Raw genomic sequence first — 24,630 nt, 5'->3', positions numbered from 1 at the left:
TTGTAACGTGACCATTCGGAATTTGGATTTCGTGACGGATTGGTTCAGTCTGCAGAGATCCAATATTGGTCTCAGGTCCCCTGTCTTTTTTGGCACTATAAAGAACCTGGAGTAATTTCCGGATCCGATCTGGTCTGTGGGGACCGGTTGGATGACTCCTTTTTCTAGCAGCTTTAAAGCTTCTGCGGCTGCAATTTCCCTTTGACTGGGTGGTGGGTCCGGGATTTTTTTGGACGGTGGGGGTGAGCATGTGAATGGGATGGTGTAACCTCCGGCAATGATCCGAAGCACCCATCTGTCCTGAGTGATTGACTCCCAGGCTTTTAGGTGCTTGGCAAGCGGCACCCGACTGGCTCGAGCAGCACAGCCGGGCAATCCCTCATGATGTGTGGGAGGCTGAAGAGCCACGAAAGGACTCGCGGTCTCCAGAATTGCGGGGCCCTCTGCCGCCTCTGGGACGGCGTCTCCCAGAAAAATTTCCCGTCCTCTGCCTCTGGAAGGGGAATCTTCCTGCTGTTGAGGAAAAAACTTACGTGATTTACGGAACCACATCTTCCCCCCTCCTTTAGCCTTGGGATAAGGCCGAAAGGGAGTGGAATAACGGGCACCTACGGCAGATAAAGTTTTTCCCTCTTGCTCACAGCGGGTAAGGGTGTCTTTAACCTTAGGTCCAAACAAAGAGGACCCATCAAAGGGAGCGTCGGCGAAGGAAGACTTGAAGGCCTCCGCAAACTGACACAAGCGGAGCCAGGCTTGTCTCTGTAGAGCCACGCCTGTGCCTGCCGCTCTACCCGACCCTTCGGCCGCATAGGAAATGAGCCTCATGGACGAGTTAGAAATTGATGTAAGGATAGCCAACAGAGCTAACAGACTGGGCTAGCTGCTCAGGTAGGTTACCCGAGAGGGAATCTGACAGCTCCTTGACCAGATCCCTCTGAAGCCTGGTAAAATGTGCCAAATAATTCAGAGACCTTAAAGTAAAGGCCGCTGAAGTCAGGGTGCGCTTCCCGTACCTGTCCATGCTCCTAGACTCCTTATTAGGAGGATGGACGGACGTTGAAGCCTCTGCCACGTCCTGTTGTGTAGCAGATGCCACCACCATGGCATCTACAGCCACGCCTTTAGTGAGGAACTCCTTCTCGGGTGGGGCAGACAAAAATTTATTAGGACGAGAAGGGACTGGTTCCACGGTATCTGGATGTTCCCACTCCCTTCGACAAACTAAATCCAGGAGCTCGAAGGGCGGAGACACCCAGGAGGCGGAGGGCTGAGCCCCAAAGGCCTTGAGGAGCACTGACTCATCAGCAGAGGGGGGTTTGGATATCCAGCCGCCTCGTTGTTTGAGGATCTCTAAGATGTCTGCAAATGAGACATCATCCGAGGACGACTTCGGGGACCGCTCCGCATCAAGATCAGTGTCCGATGTAACAGACTCGGGGGAGTCCACGTGCTTCCTCTTGCACGATCTCTTCCTTGGGGGTTCCTCTGAAGACAACTCCGAAGAACCCTCAGGAGGAGGGGAACCCCCAATGGGGGTAACCTCAGGCCCAGGGGCTCCGCTGCCTACGGACAGGGGAACTGCCAAAGACCCAGTCTCCACGCCCAGGGAAGGTGCCGGTAAAGCTGGAGAGATGGCCGAAGACTTGGCCAAGGCACTCCTCATAGCTCTGAAAGCCGGACCCCCAGAATCCTGGGAGAGTCCGGTCCCCGGAGCCATGATAGCAGACGGAAGTCCCGCAGCCGAAGCACCGAGAGGGAGGCTCGGAACCGAAAGCATAGGTCCCGAAACATCACCCCCGGGTCCAGCCGAAGAAGTCCGTGTACCAAACTCGGACCCGAAGGCCCGGGTTGGAGTAAGGGTCGGAGCCGACCCTAAGATCTCCACCGGCTCCAACAGCACCTGCTCCGACGGAGCCGAAGCGGTCGGAGGAGGAATAGCAATGGGATGGGCATGGGCCATCTGCTCCGAAGCCAACTGGGTCGTAGCCGAAACAAATTTTTGAAAGACTGGGGACTGGAACAGTCTTTGGAGCACCCTGTCTATATCCGAATCCGACATCCTCGATGACTTAGAGGATACTGAACGGGTTCGAGATGGCCTCTCCAACGGCCCCAAAGGGCTAGGGGACCGGCTCCGAGGCGACTCGATGACTATCGGCGCCGAAGGAATACCCATACTAGTTTCCATCGGTGCCGAGGAGGAAGTGTCTGAGCGGGCAACCCTTGTCGGCTCCGAGACCAGTGGAGCCGACGAAGGTGACCCGCCTCTCGATGCCCCAGCCATCGGCTCCGAAGCCAGAGGAGTCGAGACTGGTGGCATCGAGGCAGAAGTCCTTGGAGCCGAAGGAGAAGCCTGCTTATGTCTTTTGGCGGCCGGATCCGACGGACTGGTCGGAGCCGACGCCTTTTTCTTTTTAGCTGGAGAAGGAGAGGATGCTAAAGCTTCTTCAAAGGAGGGTTTTATTAAGCCTTTAAGAATGAGTTTATTTTTCCTCTCCTGGAGGACCCTCGAGGAAAAAGCGTGACACACGCTGCATGACTATTGTAAATGTTTTGCACCCAAACAATAAACACAGAGAGAGTGGTCATCTGTGATTGACATTTTAAAATTACATTTGGTGCATTTTTTGAAGCCCGAAGGCCTAGGATTTTGAGACATTATGACCAATAAACAGCAAGAACAACACAATCCTAATTTGACTTGACTTAACTGACTCTACAAAAATCAGTTTACAACTGCCGATTTAACAATCCGAACAAAAAACTCAAGGGGATCTGAAACCCCAAAGGTTTGAGAGGGGTTGACTGACCGGGAAAGGCCCTACAGATGAAGGAGGCCTGAAATCAGAAACCAACGCCCAATCACACTACAAGTTTCACAAAAAAAAAACTCCAATCACTACACAAAGCACAGAGTAGTCGTTAAAACAGCTTTTTATGACAGGAACAGCAATTTTCTGACAGAAAAAAGTAAAATACTACTCAGCTCAGCCAGCTCGAGACCACGTCTTCGCTAGTTAGCGGCAAACGAGATCTGGGGGACTGGTAGTGGTGCATCCTGGGATATAGTAAGCTCAGCCAATAAGAGACTTCGCTCTTTGGCATAAGCGTGCCGAGTCGAAGCCGAGGGATCGACTCCGAACCCATCAGTCAGAATGTAGGCGAGATAGGACCACATAACATCTTAAGGAATTTGCCTTCTACAGTTGCACTTTCCTTTCTTAAATGACATCTGTCAGCAAGATTTGCTAAAGTAAGAAAAAAGGTAATCTGCGTCTTGGCAATGGTAGTGGCACAACAACTCAGTGTTCAGACTGGTGGCAAGACAGTCTGAGAATCCTTTACTCATATGCCCATTTATGTAATACTATGTCTGTAGGCTGTCATTCAGAGTCCAGGTTACCCTAGGCAGGATAACCCCAAAGGTATTAACACATTGCAACAGTGATCTAGGGAACGACAAAGTAATCTAAAGGACAAGAACAGGTGCTGATGTGGAGCTGACTGTCATAAATGAGGCACACTCTTTCTTTACATTTGTACCAGGGCAACGGCTTGTTCCAGCAGGGAACTGAAAGCACATCATACCCCTCTCAGCCACCAACGGGCAATAAAAATGAGCTTTGACCTTTGCAGTCAGGCTCTGGATCACAGGGATTGAAGGAAAGGTATAAAGCAAATTTCTCCTGAAAAGGAAGCTAAGAACATATCCCCAATTAACTCCATACTAAGCCCTGCCCATAAGCAGAAGGGTGGAATGGCCACACTCCATGTGGTGGGTATGTTGCCAACAGTGTACCAATCTTAGGAGACCCTAAGCACAAAACATTTCCTGGCTCTTCAGCTTCAAAGGAGAACTTAAGCTGCGACTCAAGAAATCTACCCATTTTTTTTTTTTTTTTTTTTTTTTTTTTTACTTCTCCCAGCACGTGAACAGCGCTGCATATGATGCTCTGGTTGTAGCCCACTACCACACCTACAATGCTTCTCAGAAAAGGAAGACTGGAAAGTACCCCACTCTAACACACCACACCAGAGCACGACTGTCTGAATGGAGCAGAAGCTCTGGTCTCAGCTTCCCTTCAAGAGCTTTTAGGAAAGGAACACTGCCTGAAGCTCCAGGTGATTATGTGAAGTAGTCTTTCTTCAGGGGATCACATCTGTCAGTCATGGAGGAGCCTACACTGGTCAGCTAACTTGCCAGCAAATTTCTTTTCATCACTAAATGCAACAATATCTCTAGGCGGATAGCAGGTCTACAACGAGAATGGAAGTGTCTTAACACTATAGGGCTCAAAGCTTAAAATCAGACAAAAAGGTCAGATAGAATGATGGCTCTGTTGCACCCAATCATCCACTGACCAACCAAAATCCTTAGAGGCATGTGAATTGTAAGTACTGTGAACCCACAAAGCATCAGGTAGGGTGAAAGATGAACAGCACACTGTAACCTCACTTAGGTCACCAAGATTACAACTCAATTGTCTCAGTGATAACCCGGATAGGGCAATCATGAGCTGAACATGGAAGTTAAGCTCACGGATACCCCGCGAGTCTGCATATCCAACAGCACACACACAATATTACCAGGGGATTCCTCAAAGGGGGCCAACACCTAGCCATTCAGGTTGAAGACTACTTGACAGCCTTCCTGCAAAGTGTCAACAAAACTGGTATCATCTGTAAACCTCTAGGCAAGGAGGAAATACCCAAGAGTGGCACTTTGTACTGAATGAAGTGTTTACTCACAGAAAACTACAGGACTGTCTTCTATTAACTTCAAACAAGAAAGATCAAAAAACAGCCACCTCGTTAAGCAACACTACAGGGGCACCCTGAGAAAGCAGAACATCTGTCTGGAGAGTTGCACTCCAGAATACTGCATACCGAATGTGCTTGTTCAAGTCGTTAAAAGTCCAGAATGGGGCGGCAATCTCCTATCTTCTTCAGAATAATAAAAATCAGATGGGCAGAAATTACAGTCATGATAAATTTTCATATACGACATTATCAGGTCCATGTTCTTAAATACCTTTAGAATACAATTTTGTGCTTTCCACCTTCATGGCGTCATAGAAGTATACCTTGTAAGGATGAAGCATAAACAATTAAAGTTATTCCAGACTGGTTTTATTTTGTCCTTTCCAAACAGAATCACAGCTGCTTGCACACATCCATACAGTACAAAATATGCACCCAACTATAGCACTAATTTGTGGAAAACACAGGCAAATTTATTGACTGGTTTGACTTGCAGGCTACTTTAAACATAAGGAATGACTTGACTGCATAACCGCTGTACTCTCATGGGAAATCAGGTAAGGCGAGTTATCAAAATGTCTGTAGTACTAAAATTCTCTTCGTAGAAGTGACTGCCACAAGAAAGCTTTCCGGGACAAAGTAAGGTCAGCTTTTGAATCCAGTTTAAAAGCAGGCAGAGTTAAATGCTCCAATGAGAGTCCAAGGAAGTATTAAACAGAATTACAAACTTTTAATGAAATGAGAGAAGTGCTGTGGAACCTATGATGAGAATTAGAAATACTAGCAGATGGACCTTGACAGAACAAGCAGCTAAGGTCAGTGTTAATGTCCAAAACAGATAATCCACAATATCATGCACAGGCTGCATTGTCTGTCAACTGTCCAGAGTTTTGCCTCATACTTTTGGTCTGTTCCTCATAAAATGTGTGGTTTTCTGGCACATAATAGGGGGACTGAAGTCACGAAAACACAAGATATTTGAGTTTCCTTATCTTTCAGAAACATGCAGGCTAACATCTGTTATTCTAGCAACTTTTTAAGTTTACAAAGGGCAATATTTAAAATGTAACCCTATTTTTGGGTCTTTGTCCACACACCGTGTTTGGCCTTATCCAAATTTCGTGTACTATGTCCATTTATCTTTGCAGGTCTTTCTTATATTAGGCCACTGGGCAGAAATAAAGATATGGAGAACCCTAGCAGGGTATGCAGTGTCCCCGTCCATCAACAGAAGTGGAATAGCCTTGCTACCAGGCATAGGGAGTGGAAGTCAGGATGGTGAGAAGAATGCGTAATGGCTTCTCAAGATGAGATCACAGCAGAGAGAGGGACAGGGAGACAGAAAATCACTTGACAAGACCAAGACAGTATGAGAAAGTACAGTTTTGTACCTACCATAAATGTAGATGTCCGATAGGTATGCATCTGCAGTCATCACATATGGGTTGTCCTGCCTCAGGCAGCCCTTCGGTCGGCCTGATTCCAAAGTCTGGGTCCGGCGTCGGCTGACGTCGCCCCTTCCCCGACGTCAGAGCGCCTGGGGTATAAAAGCGTCAGCAGACACCATCTTCCTCAGTGTTTCTTGCCCCAGATGCCCTCAAAGGAAGGCTAAATTTGGATAAATGCAATAAATTCCAAACATGCACAGAAATATATATATATATATATATATATATATATATATATATATATATACACATACATACACACATATATACATATACACACACATATACACACATACATGCATACATACATTACACACACAACAAATACACCATAATAGATAACCCCAGCTAGCTATGAGAGGGAAAAGTACCCAATAAATACCAAAGGGGGGAAGGAGGGAGGGTAAACCTGACTGCAGATGCATACCCATCGGACATCTACATTTATGGTAGGTACAAAACTGTACTATGTCCTTCAAGGATGCATCTGCAGTCATCACATATGGGTAGAATACCATAGCCAATCTGGGGGTGGAGGATCTATGAAAAGGATGGTGTAGCTAAAATGCCCTGCAGGACTGCCGTAGCAAAGCCTGCTCTGGATCTGGAATATAAAAGTAAATTGTAATGCTTGGAAAATGTATGCACGGAGCTCCATGTAGCAGCTTCTAAAATGTCCTTGGTAGCCACCCCTCTTAAGAAGGCTGTGGCTCTGGTGGAATGAGGTCTAATGTTAGCTGGCACAGTTTTTCCATGGAAGGAATAACAGAAACAAATGCAATTCCCTATCCATTTTGAAATTGTCTGTTTGGAAATTGCTTTTCCTTGTGCACCAGCAGCATATGCTACCAACAGCTGGTCAGTTTTTCTGTAGCTGTCCAAGTAGTAGTGCAACTGTCTTGTGTATGTCCAGAGTGTGCAGAAGTTTCTCCCCTTTTGTGGATTTGGAAAGAAGGTAGGCAGGTGAACAGCTTGGTTTAATGAGACCCTGGATACCACCTTTGGCATAAATGAAGGATTGGTTCTCAATGAGACTCTGTCCTGATGAAAAATAAGAAATGGCTGTACTGCCATGAGGGCCTGTAACTCCGATACTCTTCTTGCTGAGGTTATGGCCAGAAGGAAGGCGGTCTTCCAAGACAGGAACTGTAGTTCTGCAGATGCTGCTGGTTCAAAGGGAGGCAGAGTTAGTTTTTCCAACACGAAGTTAAGGTCCCACGTAGGCACTGGAGGTTTCCTTGGAGGATTGATGTTTTTAATTCCTCTTAGAAACTGTCTTAGGAGAGGATGAGAAAAAACAGGTGGATCAGTATTGTACTCTGCTGAAATTGCTGAAACATGAATTTTAATGGAAGAGTAAGACAGGCCATTGTGGAGCATTTCTGCCAAGTATTCCAGGATATGTGGCATGTTCATCACTGTCGCATCTAGGCCCTTTGTGGTGTTCCAAATGTGAAATCTTTTCCATTTTGCTGAATATGCCTTTCTTGTGGAAGGCCTGCGAGCTTCCATGATGATATCCTTCACTCTCTTGGATAACTTATCCTGAGGAGGAGTCAAGGTATTTTCCAGGCTGTTAGTCGCAAGGTTTTCAGGTTGGAATGCAGAGTTTTGCAATTGTGCTGTGTCAGGAGAAGTGGCCACTGAGGAAGAGGCCATGGTTTCGTGTGTGACATGCTCTAACAGTGGGTACCAGTGCTGTCTTGGCCAGTCCGGAGCTATCAGAATCACTTTTGGCTGCTCTGTCCTGATCTTCAGTAAGACCTTGGTCATTAATAGAAGAGGTGGAAATGCATAAACTGTTAGGGTTCTCCAGCTGAAAGATAGGGCGTCCACTTTCCATGCTTGTGGGTGGTATGTCCTTGAGCAGAATTTCTTCAGCTGATGATTGTGGGGGGAGGCAAAAAGATCTATGTCTGGCCTTCCCCATGATTGTGTTATCTGTAGGAAGAGGTCTGGGTGCAACATCCATTCGTGTGCATACATGATATTTCTGCTTAAGCCATCTGCCAGTATATTGTCTTTTCCTGGCACAAACTGGGATTGCAGGTCTATATTGAGTTTCAAGGAAAGTTCCCAGAGATTCATTGCCAGTCTGCAAAGAGGGTAGGAATGGGTGCCTCCTTGCTTATGTACCACATAACTGTGGTGTTGTCTGTCCTTATTAGCAGATGGCCTTGATGCAGAAAGAGTTTAAAGGCCTCGATTACATGCATCACTGCCAGCATTTCCTTTTGGTTTATGTGCATGCATAGCTCCTTTTGTGACCATAGTCCTTGAATACATCTGCCCTCCATGTGTGCTCCCCAACTGTGGTCTGAAGCGTCCGTTTAGTTTGGCTGGCTATTGGCTTGCTGAAGGGCAGACCCCTGTTTGATTGGCTTGCTTGAGCCCACCACAGAAATTCCTTTTGGAGACATGGAATGAGTGGGATCAGTTTCTAAGCTGTGGCGAGTCCATAAACTCCTTAGGTACCATTGTAGTTTTCTCATATGCATCCTTGCTTGGGGAAGGAGAAGAATGCAAGATGCCATGTAACCCAGGGCCTGCAGGATTTTCCTTGCAGTCAGCCGAGTTTGTCTTGAAGTAATCCGGTAGTTGTCTGTTTTTCTTCTGTGAGAAAAGCCATTTGGGTGGTTGTGTCTAAATCCGCACCCAGAAAAGTTATTCTTTGGGATGGAACAAGTCTTGATTTGTGAAAGTTGACTGTATATCCCAATGCCTGCAGTAGGTGGATGGCATAATTCAAGTCCTTTACCAAAGTTTGTTGGCTGTCCGCTTGTACAAGGCAGTCGTCCAGATATGGGTATATTTGAATCCCCTGAAGTCTGCAGTGTGCAATTACTGATGCCAGGCATTTCGTGAATACTCTGGGCGCAGTAGATAAGCCAAAGGGCAATGCTGAGAATTGATAATGCTCTGAGCCTGCAAGAAATCTGAGGTGTCTTCTGCAACTTTGTCTGATAGAGACATGCAGGTATGCCTCCTTGAGGTCTAGAGTCACCAGCCAAGACCCCTTGCCCAGCATGGGAAGGAGTTGCTGTAGAGTCAGCATTTTGAATTTTGTCACAATGAGATAAGTATTCAGTGCGGACAAGTCGAGAATAGGCCTCAGTTGATTTTCTTTTCTTGGAACAAGAAAAATTCTGGAATAAAATCCTTGGCCTTGTTCTGAAAGAGGAACCTTTTCTATAGCTTTCATTTGCATTAAGTTGGAGATTTGTTTCAAAGCCTCTGCCCTTTGATTTGGTGGCAGGTCTGGCATGCCTTTTCTTTTTGGTAATGTGTGAAAATGGAACCTGTATTCTCTGTCTATTATTTGCAGTGTCCATTTGTCTCTTGTAATAGTGTGCCAATTGTCTGAGAATAAAGCAAGCTTTCCGCCCAAAGGTGCTTCTAATTGAGCCCTGGTTGGCGGAATCAAAGCAAAGTCATTGAGTCTGTCCTTGTGCAGCAGTTGTAGGTCCTGCACTACCTCTCTGGTTGGGAGGCTGCCATTGACGCCCTCTGTAGGAGCCTCTAGCTTGCCCTCTACCTCTGGCACGCCTGTTCTTGCCTCTCTGAAATCTTTCTGTGTCCGGAAAGGACCAATTCTTGGCAGGCCAATTTCTGCTGAATCTTGGTGGTTGGACTTGTAGAAAATCTTTAACTGTTTGTACAGATTTTGCCTTTTCCTCAGCCTTCTTTAAGACCTCCTGAGCAGTGGAGCCAAATAACTTTTGCTTTTCCAGGGGAGCATCCAGAAGCTTAGCTTTAACATGGTCTGGCAGAGATTGTTCCTTCAGCCAAGCATGCCTACGTATGACTGCACCTGTCATAGCTGACCTACATGAAGTTTCCAATGCATCATAACCACATTGTAAGAAATGGTTACTAACCTGCTGGGAGTTATGTACCAGATCCTGTAGTGATTTGCGATCTAGGGGTTCAGGTGAACAGTTTCTTATGCAATTCATCTAACAAATACTTTTGTTACTGTATCATATGAAATTGACAATTTAATGCCCTCATAGAAAGAGTAGCAGAAGTATACACTTTTTACCCCATCTCTCTAAAGCCCTGGACTCCCTTTGGGAGTGGATTTTTAGAGGTGGCAGCCGCAACCCCTTTAGGGCCCTGGGAAATAGTTTTTGGATCAGCAGAGTGGGCCTTGTAAAGAAATTGATGCGAGTCCGGGACCCTGTAGTACCCATCGGGTTTGACAGGGGCCGGGGGAAGAGTGTCAGGGGTTATGCTAGACTCAGCATACACATCAATGACATTCATACCAGGAGGAATAGCCAAAGGTCTATGCTGAGGTAAATGCAGAAGAGTTCTTAATCTTTTCCTGGAATCAGAAAATTCCTGGCCCTGCCATTTGAAATGCTCTCTCATAGTGTGAAGGGTCTCACCCAAGGATAGCTCTTCAGGAGGGGAGGCAGAGGGGATGGATTCCTCTGCATCAGAATCCTTGTAGGCCGAAAAAGCCTCCTCCTGGTAGTCCGAGAGAGCAGAGCCATCAGAGGCCTCCTCTGAGGAGTGGGGATCAGAGGGCTCAACCCTGGGCCTTTTGTCTAGAGGAGGTTGAGAGCCCTTGTCCGGATGAGGTTGAGATCCCCTAATCAAGGAAATAAGGTCCTCTGCTAAAGTAAGAATCTGTGAACTTGTAGAGGGTCCCTGAGGAATAACCCTGGGGGGCATAGCTTTTGTAAGTTTAGCAACTTTAGCCCTGGTGAATGCCTTTATGGACATGGATGCAGGAGGCCTAGCTGACCACGTGCTAGAGTAGTTTTGTCTAGAGGAATGGTGTCGGAAGTTTCCAAAACACCAGTTTCTGAAGGAAATTCAATAACCGACTCAGCAGGGGCCTCCGGGGCCTCCGGGGCCGAGGTTGTCGGTAGAGCGGTTTCGGGTGTCGGAAGTACCAAGGACTCTGTTTCAGCCGAGACAGAGACACTCGCGGTAGGCCTGGTCGTGGTTTCAGCCAAAACTGCGGCCCGCGTGTGTCGGTCCTTGTCCTTCCGTTTCTTTATTAAATGTGAAGTCGGAGTCTCAGACGGCATTTTGTATGAAAAACTAGCCCCAAAAAATTCCTCTGCGAACTCCACCCAACGTCTAAGAGTGCATCGGTTGAAGGAAGCACAGGCTGAACAGGCCGAGACGTCGTGGTCTGGGCCTAGGCAGGGGAGGCAGTAAGAGTGGAAATCCTTATGAGGTATTTGTTTCCCACAAGTTAAACAATTATCAACTTTATCTGACATCGGCTGAGGCAAGAAAGAGTCCCCAACGGGGTGCTTAGCTTTTGAAGTCTTCGGTTAGCTGGATTACAGGAGCTGGCCGACCGGCACTTGCGAACTGCTTCTGCTTCGGGCACCACGCGGCAAGAAAGACTGAGGAAGATGGCATCGGCTGACGCTTTTATACCCCAGGCGCTCTGACGTCGGGGAAGGGGCGACGTCAGCCGACACCGGACCCAGACTTTGGAATCCGGCCGACTGAAGGGCTGCCTGAGGCAGGACAACCCATATGTGATGACTGCAGATGCATCATTGAAGGACATCAGCTTCTTACTTGCTCTGGTTGGCTTTTTAAATAAAAACCTGGTACAAGAAGAAATGGGGACCATTTCTGGAGAAATGCATCCCTAGGCTGCTTTCTTTGGGTGGGGGGGGGTCCCCAACTAGTGTTTTGTTCCATTTTGTGTTGGTGTTGCAAGGGATGTAAACAAAATGCAGCAAGGTTTACCCCAATGAAATAAAGCTTTTGTGCCACTAATAAGCTAACGGGCAACTTCTGCTACAAATGCAAACAATGGTAAACCCTAGCTGTAACACAATTGTTTTCCCCAAGACCACAGCTTGATAAGGGGGCTGGATAACACAGCCCACTCCCATATCAAGGGCTTCTGGCACAGAGTGTATGAGTAAGTTCCACCCATACTGGAGTAGTACACCACAGCCACATTGTCAATGGTGATGGAAGGTGGAAGAAACTACCAGAGTTGGACTGAGCAGCCACAATCTTAGATGTACTTATGTTCATAGGTAGTTACTAGGCATACAACACAGAAGACCATTAAGAAATTTAGCTCAGATTTCAAATTGCCCCAAGTTACTGGCTTGTTAACTGACTTACTCAAAATTACAGTTGGCAAAGACAGGTGGAAACATTCAAAGCCTGTGCCCTTGGCACAAGAAGCAGCTCACTGACAAATCAGGGCTTTAGCCCTCTGCCCTGCTAGACCACTCTAGTACACCCACCTCACAAATAAAGCACAAGCAGAGGCATATATGTACCAGCCTTAGAGACTTGACTTGCGCAAGAGGTCATTTCCTTGCATCCATTTTGAGAATTCATGCATCTAGCAACTTAAGACAATTCTACCTTCTGCAAGCACAAATGACATTTCTTTGATGAAAATGTGCCTCTTCAAAAAGGCACAACAAATTAGAACTCAAACCTCACTATACAACAGACAGTGGAAAACAAAAGAATTTTCTCAAAACAAAATTCTCATTTCAAATGCTCTCTTGAATTACTGCATACATAAAGGACTTCAAGTTTGATTCAATTCAAATTACATGTCAGTTCAAACATAATTATGTACAAATTATGAATAAAAATGTTGTTTTAATACAAAAAGGTTGTGTGTTACTTACAAGTGATCCCCCAGGCACTGCAGGAGAAAATGATCCAGACTGCCCACCATATGGAAAGGTTGATCCAGCTGGCACTGAATATGGATTATTAGGTGGATACTGTCCAGCAGAATAAGGTCCTGAAGATGCAGCACCCCAAGAACCAGAAGGTATAGGACCCCAGGATCCATGAGGTAAGGCAGGGACACCATAAGGGCCTGGAGGTGGAAAAGGCATACCAGCTGTAGCAAAAGGTCCAGGTGGGGTTGCTCCCCATGATGCAGAAGGTGTAGACCCCCATGGTCCACCAGATGCAGGCCCAGACTGACCACCAGGTGTTTGGTATGGCATACCAGGGGTAGAATATGGCCCTGAAGGGTATGGCACTGCTGAACCAGACTGTGGCCCACTAGGTACAGTACTAGGAGTCCCACTCTGAGATGGATAAGGTCCACCAGGTGCAGGTCCAGTTGGGGGATACTGCCCAGAGGCACCAGCTGTAGCACCACCAGTGTATGGGCCAGTGGAGCCAGTGCCAGATGGAGGATACTGCCCAGAGGCTCCAGCTGCTGTACCACCAGAGTATGGACCCGTGGAGCCAGCAGCCCCAGAGTATGGACCCGTGGAGCCAGCAGCCCCAGAGTACGGACCCGTGGAGCCAGCAGCCCCAGAGTACGGACCCGTGGAGCCAGCAGCCCCAGAGTACGGACCCGTGGAGCCAGCAGCCCCAGAGTACGGACCCGTGGAGCCAGCAGCCCCAGAGTACGGACCCGTGGAGCCAGCAGCCCCAGAGTACGGACCAGTTGAGCCAGCAGCCCCAGAGTACGGACCAGTTGAGCCAGCAGCCCCAGAGTATGGACCAGTTGAGCCAGCAGCCCCAGAGTATGGGCCAGTTGAGCCAGCAGCCCCAGAGTATGGGCCAGTTGAGCCAGCACCACCACTGTAAGGACCAGTTGAGCCAGCAGTGCCAGAATAGGGGCCAACAGAACCAGCACCTACTGGGTAAGGTGTAGTGGAGCCAGCAGTTGTAGAGTATGGTCCTGTAGAGCTAGCAGTTGAAGAATATGGCCCTGTGGAGCTACTAGTTGTGGGGTAAGGCCCAGTGGCTCCAGAAGTTGAAGAGTATGGTCCAGGTGCTCCAGGAGTTGAATAAGGTCCACCGACTCCAGCGGTTGCAGAGTATGGTCCTGTGGATCCAGCAGTTGCAGAATATGGCCCACCTGAACCAGAAGTTGATGAATACGGACCCATTGATCCAGGTGCTGTGGGAAACGATCCTGCTGAGCCAGGAGCTGAAGGATATGGGCCTGCTGATGCAGTGGCTGATGGATAGAGTCCAGCTGATCCTGTTCCATAAGTTGCATTAGATGCAGGTGCACTTGGTGTCATGGATGATGTAGCTGGCGGAGCACTTGGAATGCTGTTCCATGAATTAGTTCCTGGCCATCCTGGCTGTGGTTGCTGACCTGGTTTTGTACCATTTGCCTTGTTTGTCTTTGCAGAATCAGGCAGGGCATCAGTAAGCGAAAAAATAGACAGGAAAGCAAGTTTAGTTACATGTGCTTGATTTCAATAAAAATATTAACGTTTAATTGCATATACACAGTAACACATAAAATGTTATACTGCCTTTACACAGGATGCACTGTTTTGGTTAAATGTTAAAAATTCTTACTGAAAGTAAAGCTATGTTTTGGGAACCAACTAAAACTATATTTTTCTCCAAACCACCCATCCCTTTTCACTTTACCAAATTCGATCCCTAAAGTTAGACACGAACATCAAGTGACTAAAAATCAGGAGTAACAATATAGCCAAGACTAAACCACAAATTAAATAAAATTAGTGCCACTATTATTTTCCCAAGGTTTTCCCAACATCTACTTATGGTTGATCCAAAGGCTGCAAAAACAATAACACTGCTTTGAGTTTCCTTGTTTTACTTGCTACAAATTAGTGCTGCTTTTTCCCAATATTTACCCAACATCTGTTAACTGCCAACCTGAAGGCACGTAACTAACATGAATCAGTGAAGGCATCCTAATCTGTCTGGAATTGATCAATATATTTTGGCAGCATTTAGTTTAAACGTAGTTATACAATATTTTCTTCTTTCCCGATAGATTAGTATAAATCACTAGGTATCTGTCTAATCTTAGTAATGTAAAGACAATGGTGTGTCTTTCGGCTTTTCCCAGTTAGGGGTCGCCACAGCGGAACTCCGGTCCGCTAATGATTGGTAGTTGATTTTTACGTGCCGAGTTACCAGCCCTGACGCACAACCTTCAACGAAGGTACACCCATTCACGCAGGTCTCCACGCAGAAGACAATCTAGCTGAGAATCGAACCGGACAGCGTCTTACTCTGAGGCGACAGCGCTACCGCAGCAGCAGCACCACCGCAGGGTAGTAATGTAAAGACAATACTATCATAAATTTACTTTTAATGTGGCAACGGAGTTGACAAACACTAAAAGCCAGTTAAGATGCACATTTAGTGTGCAGCTCACTTTCTGCTACACGATATAGCAGTACATTCACATACATGATAGTATTGTGACACAGCTACAAGCATTTCATCTCAAACTGAAAAGCTGGTGTTTTCAGTAGGTCAAATTGTGTGACAGTTGAAGTTAATTACTGACCGTCACAAAACTACAGTGCTTTTCCATTTTGAGTTTGTGCAACCCAGGAGTCAGTACATTTAAATTTCCAAGGGCACGGTAGCAGAACTTCCCACATAAAAGTTGCTTTTCTTTTGGCAATTGCAATATAACCTATTGATTTACATTTGCAATTATCCCCCCCTCCCCCCAATGACTTTAGTGGTGAAGTTTGATGCAGTGTTCAAACTCACGGGTGATGATTAGTTATAAGCTCAAATGCCAAACAGCAAAGAAAAACAGTTAGATTCACATTTTCACTTCACACACATACTTATACTCTTTCTGGAGGAATTCACCCAAACCCATGTCACTCTAACCTCTTAACCAAGTAACTTGTACACTACAGCTGCTGACATCCATGCGACAGTGATCTAAAATTTCTCGAGTATTTGCAATAAAACAGAACTACTTGCTTCACTAGCCCAGCACTCTCCAGACATATTTGTAGCTAGTGAGACATGGCTAAAAGTTTTCACAAAAGAAGAGTAAATTGGACCCTTGGGCAATAACAAAAATGGAATAAAGCTAGAGAAGTAGCTATACTAAATATATCTTGCAAATCAAGTCTAGAAAATCCACAATTCCATAAAGTCAGAGTTACTTATTTTCTAAACCACCCCAAGTCCACCGTTACTGCAGCATTATATATTCTATGGCGGATTCATGTACAGGAGCATCTTCCACATGGCAACAATGCTATGTTCCATCACATTCATTAAGATATTTTTTTAAAGATAAACAGATGGACTTGATATTAAATTCAAATAATCCACCAAATATCTTTCAACTATACAGTTTTCTACAGTCAACTCCCCAACCAGGTACAAAAATTTCAGCTAGGAAAGTTGCACTAGATTAGGTTCTCAACAGTACCTAAACAATTTCTGCTGCAGGCAGTCTACTGAAAGTGACATCTCCCATGCCACACATCAGGAAAAAAATCCCCAAAAATACCACTGTAACACTGTCAAAATCTCTCCAACTGCCACTCGGAAGACTTCATTATAATGCAGAGTACCACCACAGGGTGCATCTAATATTACATCAGAGCCCTTCATGAGTCCACCTCTGAGGTCATCTAGGAGCACAGCTAGGTTCACAAACAGAATGCAACTCCATTGATGAAAATTATATTGAAAAAGTACCTGAACTTTTTAATTACCTTCTCAACTCAATTTCCACAGTAGAGTTAACTATTGTTTACACTGGATTTTGAGAAAAATCTGCTTGCTGTGTACCCTTTCTATGGTGGCAATCATTCACAGCTAGCCAATTTTCTCTGCTTTCCCTGTGATAGTAAACACAAACTCTAACATTCCCCCTTCACCTGCATTAAAGCAAAATAAAAATAGAAGGAATGGTAAAAAAAGAACACTCTGAAGCCAGTATGTTTACTTGCAGACGGTAGAAAACTCCATTGCTTAGTCCGCATTTATTCACTGGCCACAGTGGTGATGCAAGCAGTGGCAGCCAATCAGATTGCTGCAACCATAACAGATCTCCGCCCCCACACCAAACCATTCCTTTGTTCAGGGGTGAATAAATAGGGAGTCCTCGCTCTTTTTTTACAGACATTACCATGGTGATTTCACAGACTGCTACCAGACCCTTCAGCCAAGCATATGCCAGGGACAATTCAAGTAAGCAAGTTTGGCACATATCTTTGGTTCCAACTCAGTAGAACATTTTACATCTACTTTGTCTTCTGCAGATCGCTTCAGCAGTGGAGTTTCTACATTATGTTCAGATCTGCCCAATTTTGTCCTGAAATGGCTGCCCAATAATGCTGATATGTAATGCACAATACAGATTGCAGTATAATGCCTAAAGTTAATTTACACTTGTGTGGTATATACATGAATATACTGCTCTTCATTTTAGTAATGTGCAGATGTGCATAGTAGGCTTTCACTCTCCTTGCCGCCTATCAAAAACTACATAATCTCTTGTTGGAACTCTGTATATAAGAAATGCTATATTGATTTGAAAATGTTGACCACCTAGGAGCACTAAACATGTCCTGAAATAACTGGCGTTCTTTCAGAAAGTGCATTACTTAGTAACTTAGCAGTGATCTGTGTGTGTGTGTGTGTGTGTGTGTGTGTGTGTGTGTGTGTGTGTGTGTGTGTGTGTGTGTGTGTGCGTGTACACGTGTGTGTGCGTGTACACGTGTGTGTGCGTGTACACGTGTGTGTGCGTGTGTGTGTACGTGTGTGTACGTGTAGTGTCGCTCGCATTATTTGTAAATACCTATTTCTGTATTTTAGTGCTTTAAATCCATCTGTCATCTCTTACTTGATTTAGCAGTAACCTGGTCCGATTACATGTTATGTAATATGCAATGCGGACTGCAGTAGAATGCCTAAATGTGAATGTATGGTTTTTCATTTTAGTAATGTGCAGCTGTTCATAGTAGGCTGTGGTCACTCTCCTTGCTGCCTGTCAGCTACATACTCTCTCTCGGAACTCTGTAGAATAAATGCTGCACTGATATGACAATGCTGACCTCCTAGGAGCACTAAACATATCCTGAAATAACTGGCGCTCTTGCAGGAAATGCATTACTTAGTAACTTTGCAGTGATCTGGGTGTTCCAAGTATCATTTGCATTATTTCCATATACTGAATTCTGTAATTTAGCGTTTTAAAAATCGACCTGTCAGCACTTTCCTGACACAGCAGTAACCAGTTCCAATTACATACAGACACCCCATTGAAACCAGGCGCAGCAAGATGTTCTAGGGTTAGTTCTTGGATGGGGAAACTTCTGTGCAGAGTCTGCACGTCCTCCCTGTCTGTTCTGTACTGGCGCTCCCAAACTTGTGATAGGCAGACTGGAGAATTAAATTGCCTGCAGAGGTTGGTAGGTCTGTGTGTCTCATGTACAAGAAAGGCCTGTCCATCTACTTACATCTCCATTTCTCCTTTACCTGGTAAACTCCTTGGATCGTGGTGGCCGTTACTGGGTTCACTATAGACATTGGCTGTGACTCAAACTTGGATAGGATTCAAGGTTCATTGACTAACAAGTTATCCATCTATTGATCCTATTCATTGACCTTGTATAAATTTTCAAAATAATTCAAAAGAACAGGTAAATGAATATTGGGAATGCCAGCTTTGAATTCCCTAGTCAACACTGATTTTGACTTCCAAAGCACTATGTTGCTGTCATGTTACACCAGCCCTGCTACATCTTCCCTAACTACCTAATTTATGCAGTTTTTCTAGACAGTTTAATAACTACAGATATAATCCAACATTCCTTTCATGTATTTTGCCTGGTGTACAGGGAATAATCATTTTTCACAAACTCGTGCCCCCACTTTATATTTTTTTCTTCTGACAATTCTGTTAACAGCGGCTCCTTTTGCTGTTATGATTGCATCTTTACTAATACGTGTCTGCTGCTTTCTGGCAGCTAGATTTGGAGTATCCACCTGACGTACTCTCAGGTCTCGCTGAGGATCATTAATCCAATTATCTGCAAGTTAAGAGAGTTCAATAGTGTGTTCCTTCCAGTTTTGCTGGCATAGAAGGAAAAAAAAAAAAAAAATTCTCTCTTTTGCTTCATCTTCTAACTGTATGCATTTTTGTTCTGCTTATGCTTGTTGACAAGCCTCATGTTCAGCCTGTTGGTTTTTCCTTTCATTTGGCACCTCTATGTTTTAAGTAGTTTTAGCTTGCAAACTTGCAGCTTACTGATGTAAACTCAAATGCATTTGCTTTCTAGACTAAATGGCTCTTTTGAGGTCATACTAGTGTGGTGCTACTAGAGGGGGACCATTTGCCTATCAAGTGACCTGCCTAAATAGAAGCCAGAAAAAGCATAATATTTTTGATATCAAAAATTACAACTTGTACTCTTGGAAGATGCTAGAGTGCCAGGCAGGCAAACAAGGTAATGACATTGTGTGTGTTACTTGGATTTGCTCTTCTATGTAAAAGTACTGTATTTCAATAACTGTTCTTCCAAGCATCTTTTAGTACAGGACACTAGAGTCAGATGGAGGGGTTGAAGAAGCAAACTCTAGGTCACCAATCCAAGGAAGGGGGCAAGCTTCCTGCCAGGCCACAGCCCTAAGTGAATGCCATAGGTTCTATATCATGCAGATAAAAATGCAAAATGGAAGCACATCACATGGATAAGGAGAGAAGCATTGCTGGAGTCAAGAAGGTACTCAAGTCTTGGTGAGTACCTTCATGAGATAGACCCTGTTTTTTCACAATCTCACCACGACAATACTTTTATATAGACTGTATTTTACAAAGCATATAATATGGACAGAAGGTGGTTAAACTGGATAGCTGGGTGCACCTACATCAGGAATGTAATGAATGTCTGCTCAACAGGTTACGTGCAGTAATTATCGGCTTTGTCTGAACATGCAGAACCTTCCAGCAATGACATGCAAGTCATTATCACATTACTAATTTACAGTATGTGCAGTTACAGTATATAATACTGAGTCATTATCACCTGTCAGCTAAAACCCTCAGCAGCTGCCACTGTTATTAACATAACTAAAAGTCGTTACATTGATGAACACATGTCAGACTATGGTTTCCATTGAGTCATGCAGATGTTTTTACCACAATTTCTTACATGATACAGGTGAAGTTATCCATTGTGGTTAGGGGATTCATATTTTTGCGAATTACTGCACCTGAACATTGTATCCTTTAACAGTTTCCTGTGAAATTTTTTTCATATTTTGGTTAATTCTAGTAGGGAACAGGTCAACATGCTGAACAAGACTCAGTCTTTAAAGACTGTATTAGTACTTACAAGATGGCAAAAGTACTTATCTGTATGCATGTACAGATATCCGTTTATGACAGAATAGAAAAAGGACTTCTATTTTGGCAAATAACTGCTAGGGAACATGTCAACATTCTAAGTAAGACTTCATTTTGAAGACCGTATTGGTACTTACATGGTAAAAGAACAAACTGTATCTGTACACGTGTACAGCATACAGATAATGCTTTAGGTCATGAAAAGTATTACATTTTTCATATTTTGGTAAAGCTTTGCTAGGAAAGATGCAAAGGTGATGAATGAGGTAACCTTTTGAAGCCACTATCAAAATGTAAAACTTCATGTAATAATATCCAAGTAACATACGTGGACAGAACCCAGACTGTTTGCTTGGTTAAAGAATTATAAACATTTGTTTTCTGTATGGTACTACAAATGGATTATCTGAAAATGAGCTCAGGCTGCACTGTTGTTCCTATGGTGGAAGCAGGTAGACATTTTCTGAGCTGATCTGGACTGAATGAGTTAATACTCTGCACATGAACAACTGGAATTCTCTAGTTTATTCTGCACTAGAATTCAACAATGTTGTCACTCGTCCCTCTCTAACAGATGAACAGGCGGGGTTGTTTGTTCAGATGCTTTATTACATAAAAAATACATCATAAAATACAGAATATAAACAGACCGACCTTACAGACAACCATGCTTACATCAACAGCTTACTACAAAATGGCACGTGCTCAGTAATTGTACACTTGTGCAAGCCCTTGGGTAGGTTCTCACCTTACACAAAGATGGACATCCTCCCGCTTAAAAAGACTGCCCTTAGTAAAAACAACACTGGAGTTAGACATGCATTATTATGGACATAAACAATGTTCATCTCCAAGTTGCTGTGTATTTATGACATAAATATGATATGGAGTAACGACTGGATCTGTTAATCTGGACTAGATTTGGCAACAGGGAGAGTTTTCTGTGAACAACTCTTATCAGGAACTTCTGATCAGTCACAGGAACAGGAATATTCTCTGGAACACTGGACAACTCACTCGGAGATAAAGAGTCTCTCACACGCTATGTGCTGTGGTATAGGCTCTGACACTGGCAAATGTTTCTAATTCCGCTTAGAGTCTCCTCCTTGTGATTCCACAATGTACAATCTCGGCTCTGAGGAAATATTCTTTACGACTCCAATCCGATCACAGCCGCAAAGGCTGGCCCCAAGCTCGGAAAATCATCTCCACTACTTCTTGTTTTAGGGACCACTCGTGACGCATTAGAATTGCTCTGGTGAGTTTGTCTTATCACGTTGGATTTCCCCGGGATGTGCGCTGCTATCAAAGAGTTGGGAGGTAGTCGCCCACTGCCATACTCTCAGGGCCTCCCGGCAAAGGGGGGTAGGTTTTGGTCCCGCCTTGTTTATGTGCCATACCACTGACATATTGTCAGTTTGTATTTCAATCGTTCCCAGTGGAAGACCATCTTGAAATGCCTGCAGCGCTAGAAGCACTCCTCTCATCTCTATCATCTCTAGGACACTGATGTGCAAGTGGGCTTCATGATCCTGCCACATGCCCTGGACTTTTTTCCTGATAATGCCTCCCCACCCAATCAGGGAAGCATCCGTGGTCATTGTGGCAATCAGTCATGGAAGAACAAAAGGTCGACCCAAGGTCACTTGATCTGACTGGAGCCACCATCGAAGATCTTTTTTGCAACGGTTTGTCAAAATGATACAATGTGACATCAGAAGTTCTTGCATGGACCATTTGGAGAACAGTAGCCATTGCAGAATTCTCATGTGCATTCTTGCCAGGGGATGACTTATTAATCCTGCCATGGTGCCCAATACTTTCAGAACCATTCTTGCTTGACTCTTTTTGAGAAGTTGTTGAACCTGTATTTGCAAGGTCTGCACTCTGTCCGGTGGAAGCTTTACTGTCACTGACGGTGTCAAAGTTTGCGCCTATAAAAACAATATACTGCAATGGCAATAAGGCAGATTTTTCTTAATTTATTGTGATCCTTAGGTGGGAGCACAGTGTTAGGGTGGTGTCTCTTGCCTCTGTTAGTAGATGCTTGGTGGTGGTGGTCAGGAGCCAGTCGCCCAGATATGAAACACCCTGAATCCTAAGAGTCAAGTGAGCCGTAACTACTGCCATGCATTTGAACCCACTGGGGACTGTACTGAGGCCAAAGGGCAGAGCTCGAAACCTATAGTGACTGGCTCCCAGCTAAAAGCACAGATGACTTCTGGATGGCCCGTTCATCTTTATGTGGTAGTACACTTCCTGGAGGTCTACAGAGCACATCCAATTCTCTTTCCCCAAAATCCGAAACTTTGTCTTTTCTACAAATTTGTTTAGTTTGCGGATTTCCAGTATGGGTCTCCAATCCTCCCTTTTTTTTTGGGACTAAAAAGAACCTAGAGTAAGTTCCAGATCCTATTTGATCTGTGGGGACCGGTAGGATGACTCTTCTAGCAACCTTTGAATTTCCAGGGTTGCCTGTTCTGTGACTGGGTGGAACGTCTGGGATGTTTTTTATGCATGGAATGGAAAACGGTATAGAGTAACCTCTGGATATAATGCTTTGTACCCACTTGTCTTTTGTAATTTTTAGCCAGGCGCTTGGGTACAAAGCTAGTAGTCCCCCAACTGCCTCCAGAGTAGGACAAACTGGCCTCCTTTCAGGAGCACTGGAAGGGCTTGCCAAAGAAAGATTCTCTGTCACCCTGGTTTTGCGGACCCCCCTGCCGCGTAGCCGACATTTTCCATTACTGCTTCCCCCTCTGCCCCCAAGAGGAAGGCTCAGCACGTGTGTCCTGAAAGGCTCTCTGGGATTGTCGGAACCACATCTTTCCCCCATTTGATCTTTGGGATAAGGTCTAGAAGGAGTGGAAAAACAGAATGGCAGAGTCTCCTTCCTTCCTGCTCACACCTAGTTAGTGTCTTTAACTTTAGGCCTGAACAAGGAGGAGCCGAAGTGGGCATTACCAAAGTATGATTTGAAGGGTTCCACAAAATTGCACAAGCGTATCCAAGAATGTCTCCAAAGGGCAATTCCTTAACCTGCGCACCTACTCCCTCCATCTGCTGCGTAAGCGACCAGCCTCATGGATGAGTTAACACAATTTAGGGTGGAGAGCTGTGAAGACACCTTGTCCGATGCCCTCGCAGCTACCGAACCCTAGAGAGTCTCCAAGCTCCTTGAGATCATAGTTTTGTAGTCTGGTGAAATGTGCGAGATAGTTCTGGGAACTGAGAGTAAAGGTCACTGAGGAAAACATGCGCTTGCCATATCTGGCCATCATATGAGACTATTTCGGAGGATGCACAGACGTGGAAGTTTCAGATGACTCCTTTTTGGTGACTGCTACCACCACCATAGCATCTACCAGGACACCCTTTAGTGAGAAATGACTTGTCTGGGGACGTAATGAGCTTATTTAGACTCCAGGGAATAGGCGGATACTCCCACACCTTTCGACAAACTAAATCCATAAGCTCGTCGAAAGGCGGACACAAGTGGCTGACGGGCGAGACCAAAAATGCCTTCAGGTATACAGACTCATCAGTAGGGTTAATGGGCTTGCAGCCACCTGTCTGTTCATGGATCTCTAGGATGTCTGCGAAGGAGACATCCTCAGCGGGCGACTGTGAGGACCCTTCGGATTCCTCGAGGTCTCTATCCTGTGTGACAGACTCTTCCAAGGAGTCCAAATGCTTCCTCTTGCACAATCACTTTCGAGGAACCTCTTCAGAAGGGCATTTTGGGGAGGTTTCGGAAAAGACGGGCTCACCCACTGGGGGATCCTGAGGCCTTGGCTCTCCAATGCCTGTGTAAAATCGGTTGCGCCGAGAGACACCGGTGCTTTTTGGGGAGGAATAACGGAACCGGATGGTGGAGCTGCTTATGGGGACAGCACTCTAGTTTCAAAAGCCCCTCCCAGTCCATGAGCTGAAGAAACCTCCGGCTCCGAAGAACCAGTAAGCTCCCCCAGAACCACGGCCATTGGCTCCGAAGCTGATGTAGCACCCGTGCTCACCCGTGCCAAGCCGAGAGGTAAAGTCAGATATAACGACTGTCCGATCCGACTATCCCCCCCCCCGACCGGAGTGTCCGCTCCTAGACCTCCTGGGCTCAGACACCACCGAGGTAGTCTTCCGGCTCCAAGGCATCGAGTTGGAGAAGGAATTGACAGTGAAGGGGTTGTCTACTCTGTTCCAAAGCCCTTTGAATAAATTTAGCCAGCACCGGTGTGCTCAGTAGCCTCCGCACCATGCGATCCACATCCTCATCAGACATGGCTCTGGAGGACCGAGAGGGGGGAGTACAGTATGATGTGAAGCAAAGGTGATCCAAGGGCC

At 45.4% G+C, this 24,630-nt stretch overlaps 1 protein-coding gene across 2 annotated transcripts in view; it reads right to left on the bottom strand.

Annotated features, from left to right (window-relative positions):
• Positions 1 to 24,630, bottom strand: part of LOC122804502 (collagen alpha-1(I) chain-like) — a 481,965-nt gene that overhangs the window by 315,481 nt on the left and 141,854 nt on the right. For both annotated transcript variants that reach the window (XM_044074415.1, XM_044074414.1), the window contains exon 3: positions 12,848 to 14,356. In XM_044074415.1, the coding sequence (XP_043930350.1) occupies positions 12,848 to 14,356 (1,509 nt within the window). The remainder of the gene's footprint in view (positions 1 to 12,847; positions 14,357 to 24,630) is intronic.

Source organism: Protopterus annectens, chromosome 6.part0 (assembly GCF_019279795.1).
Source record: "Protopterus annectens isolate FY-2018-M chromosome 6.part0, PAN1.0, whole genome shotgun sequence".
In the NCBI taxonomy this organism is placed as follows: Eukaryota; Metazoa; Chordata; order Ceratodontiformes; family Protopteridae; genus Protopterus; species Protopterus annectens.
Note: the sequence above shows the minus strand (reverse complement) of the source record. Positions and strands in the feature narration are given on the sequence as shown.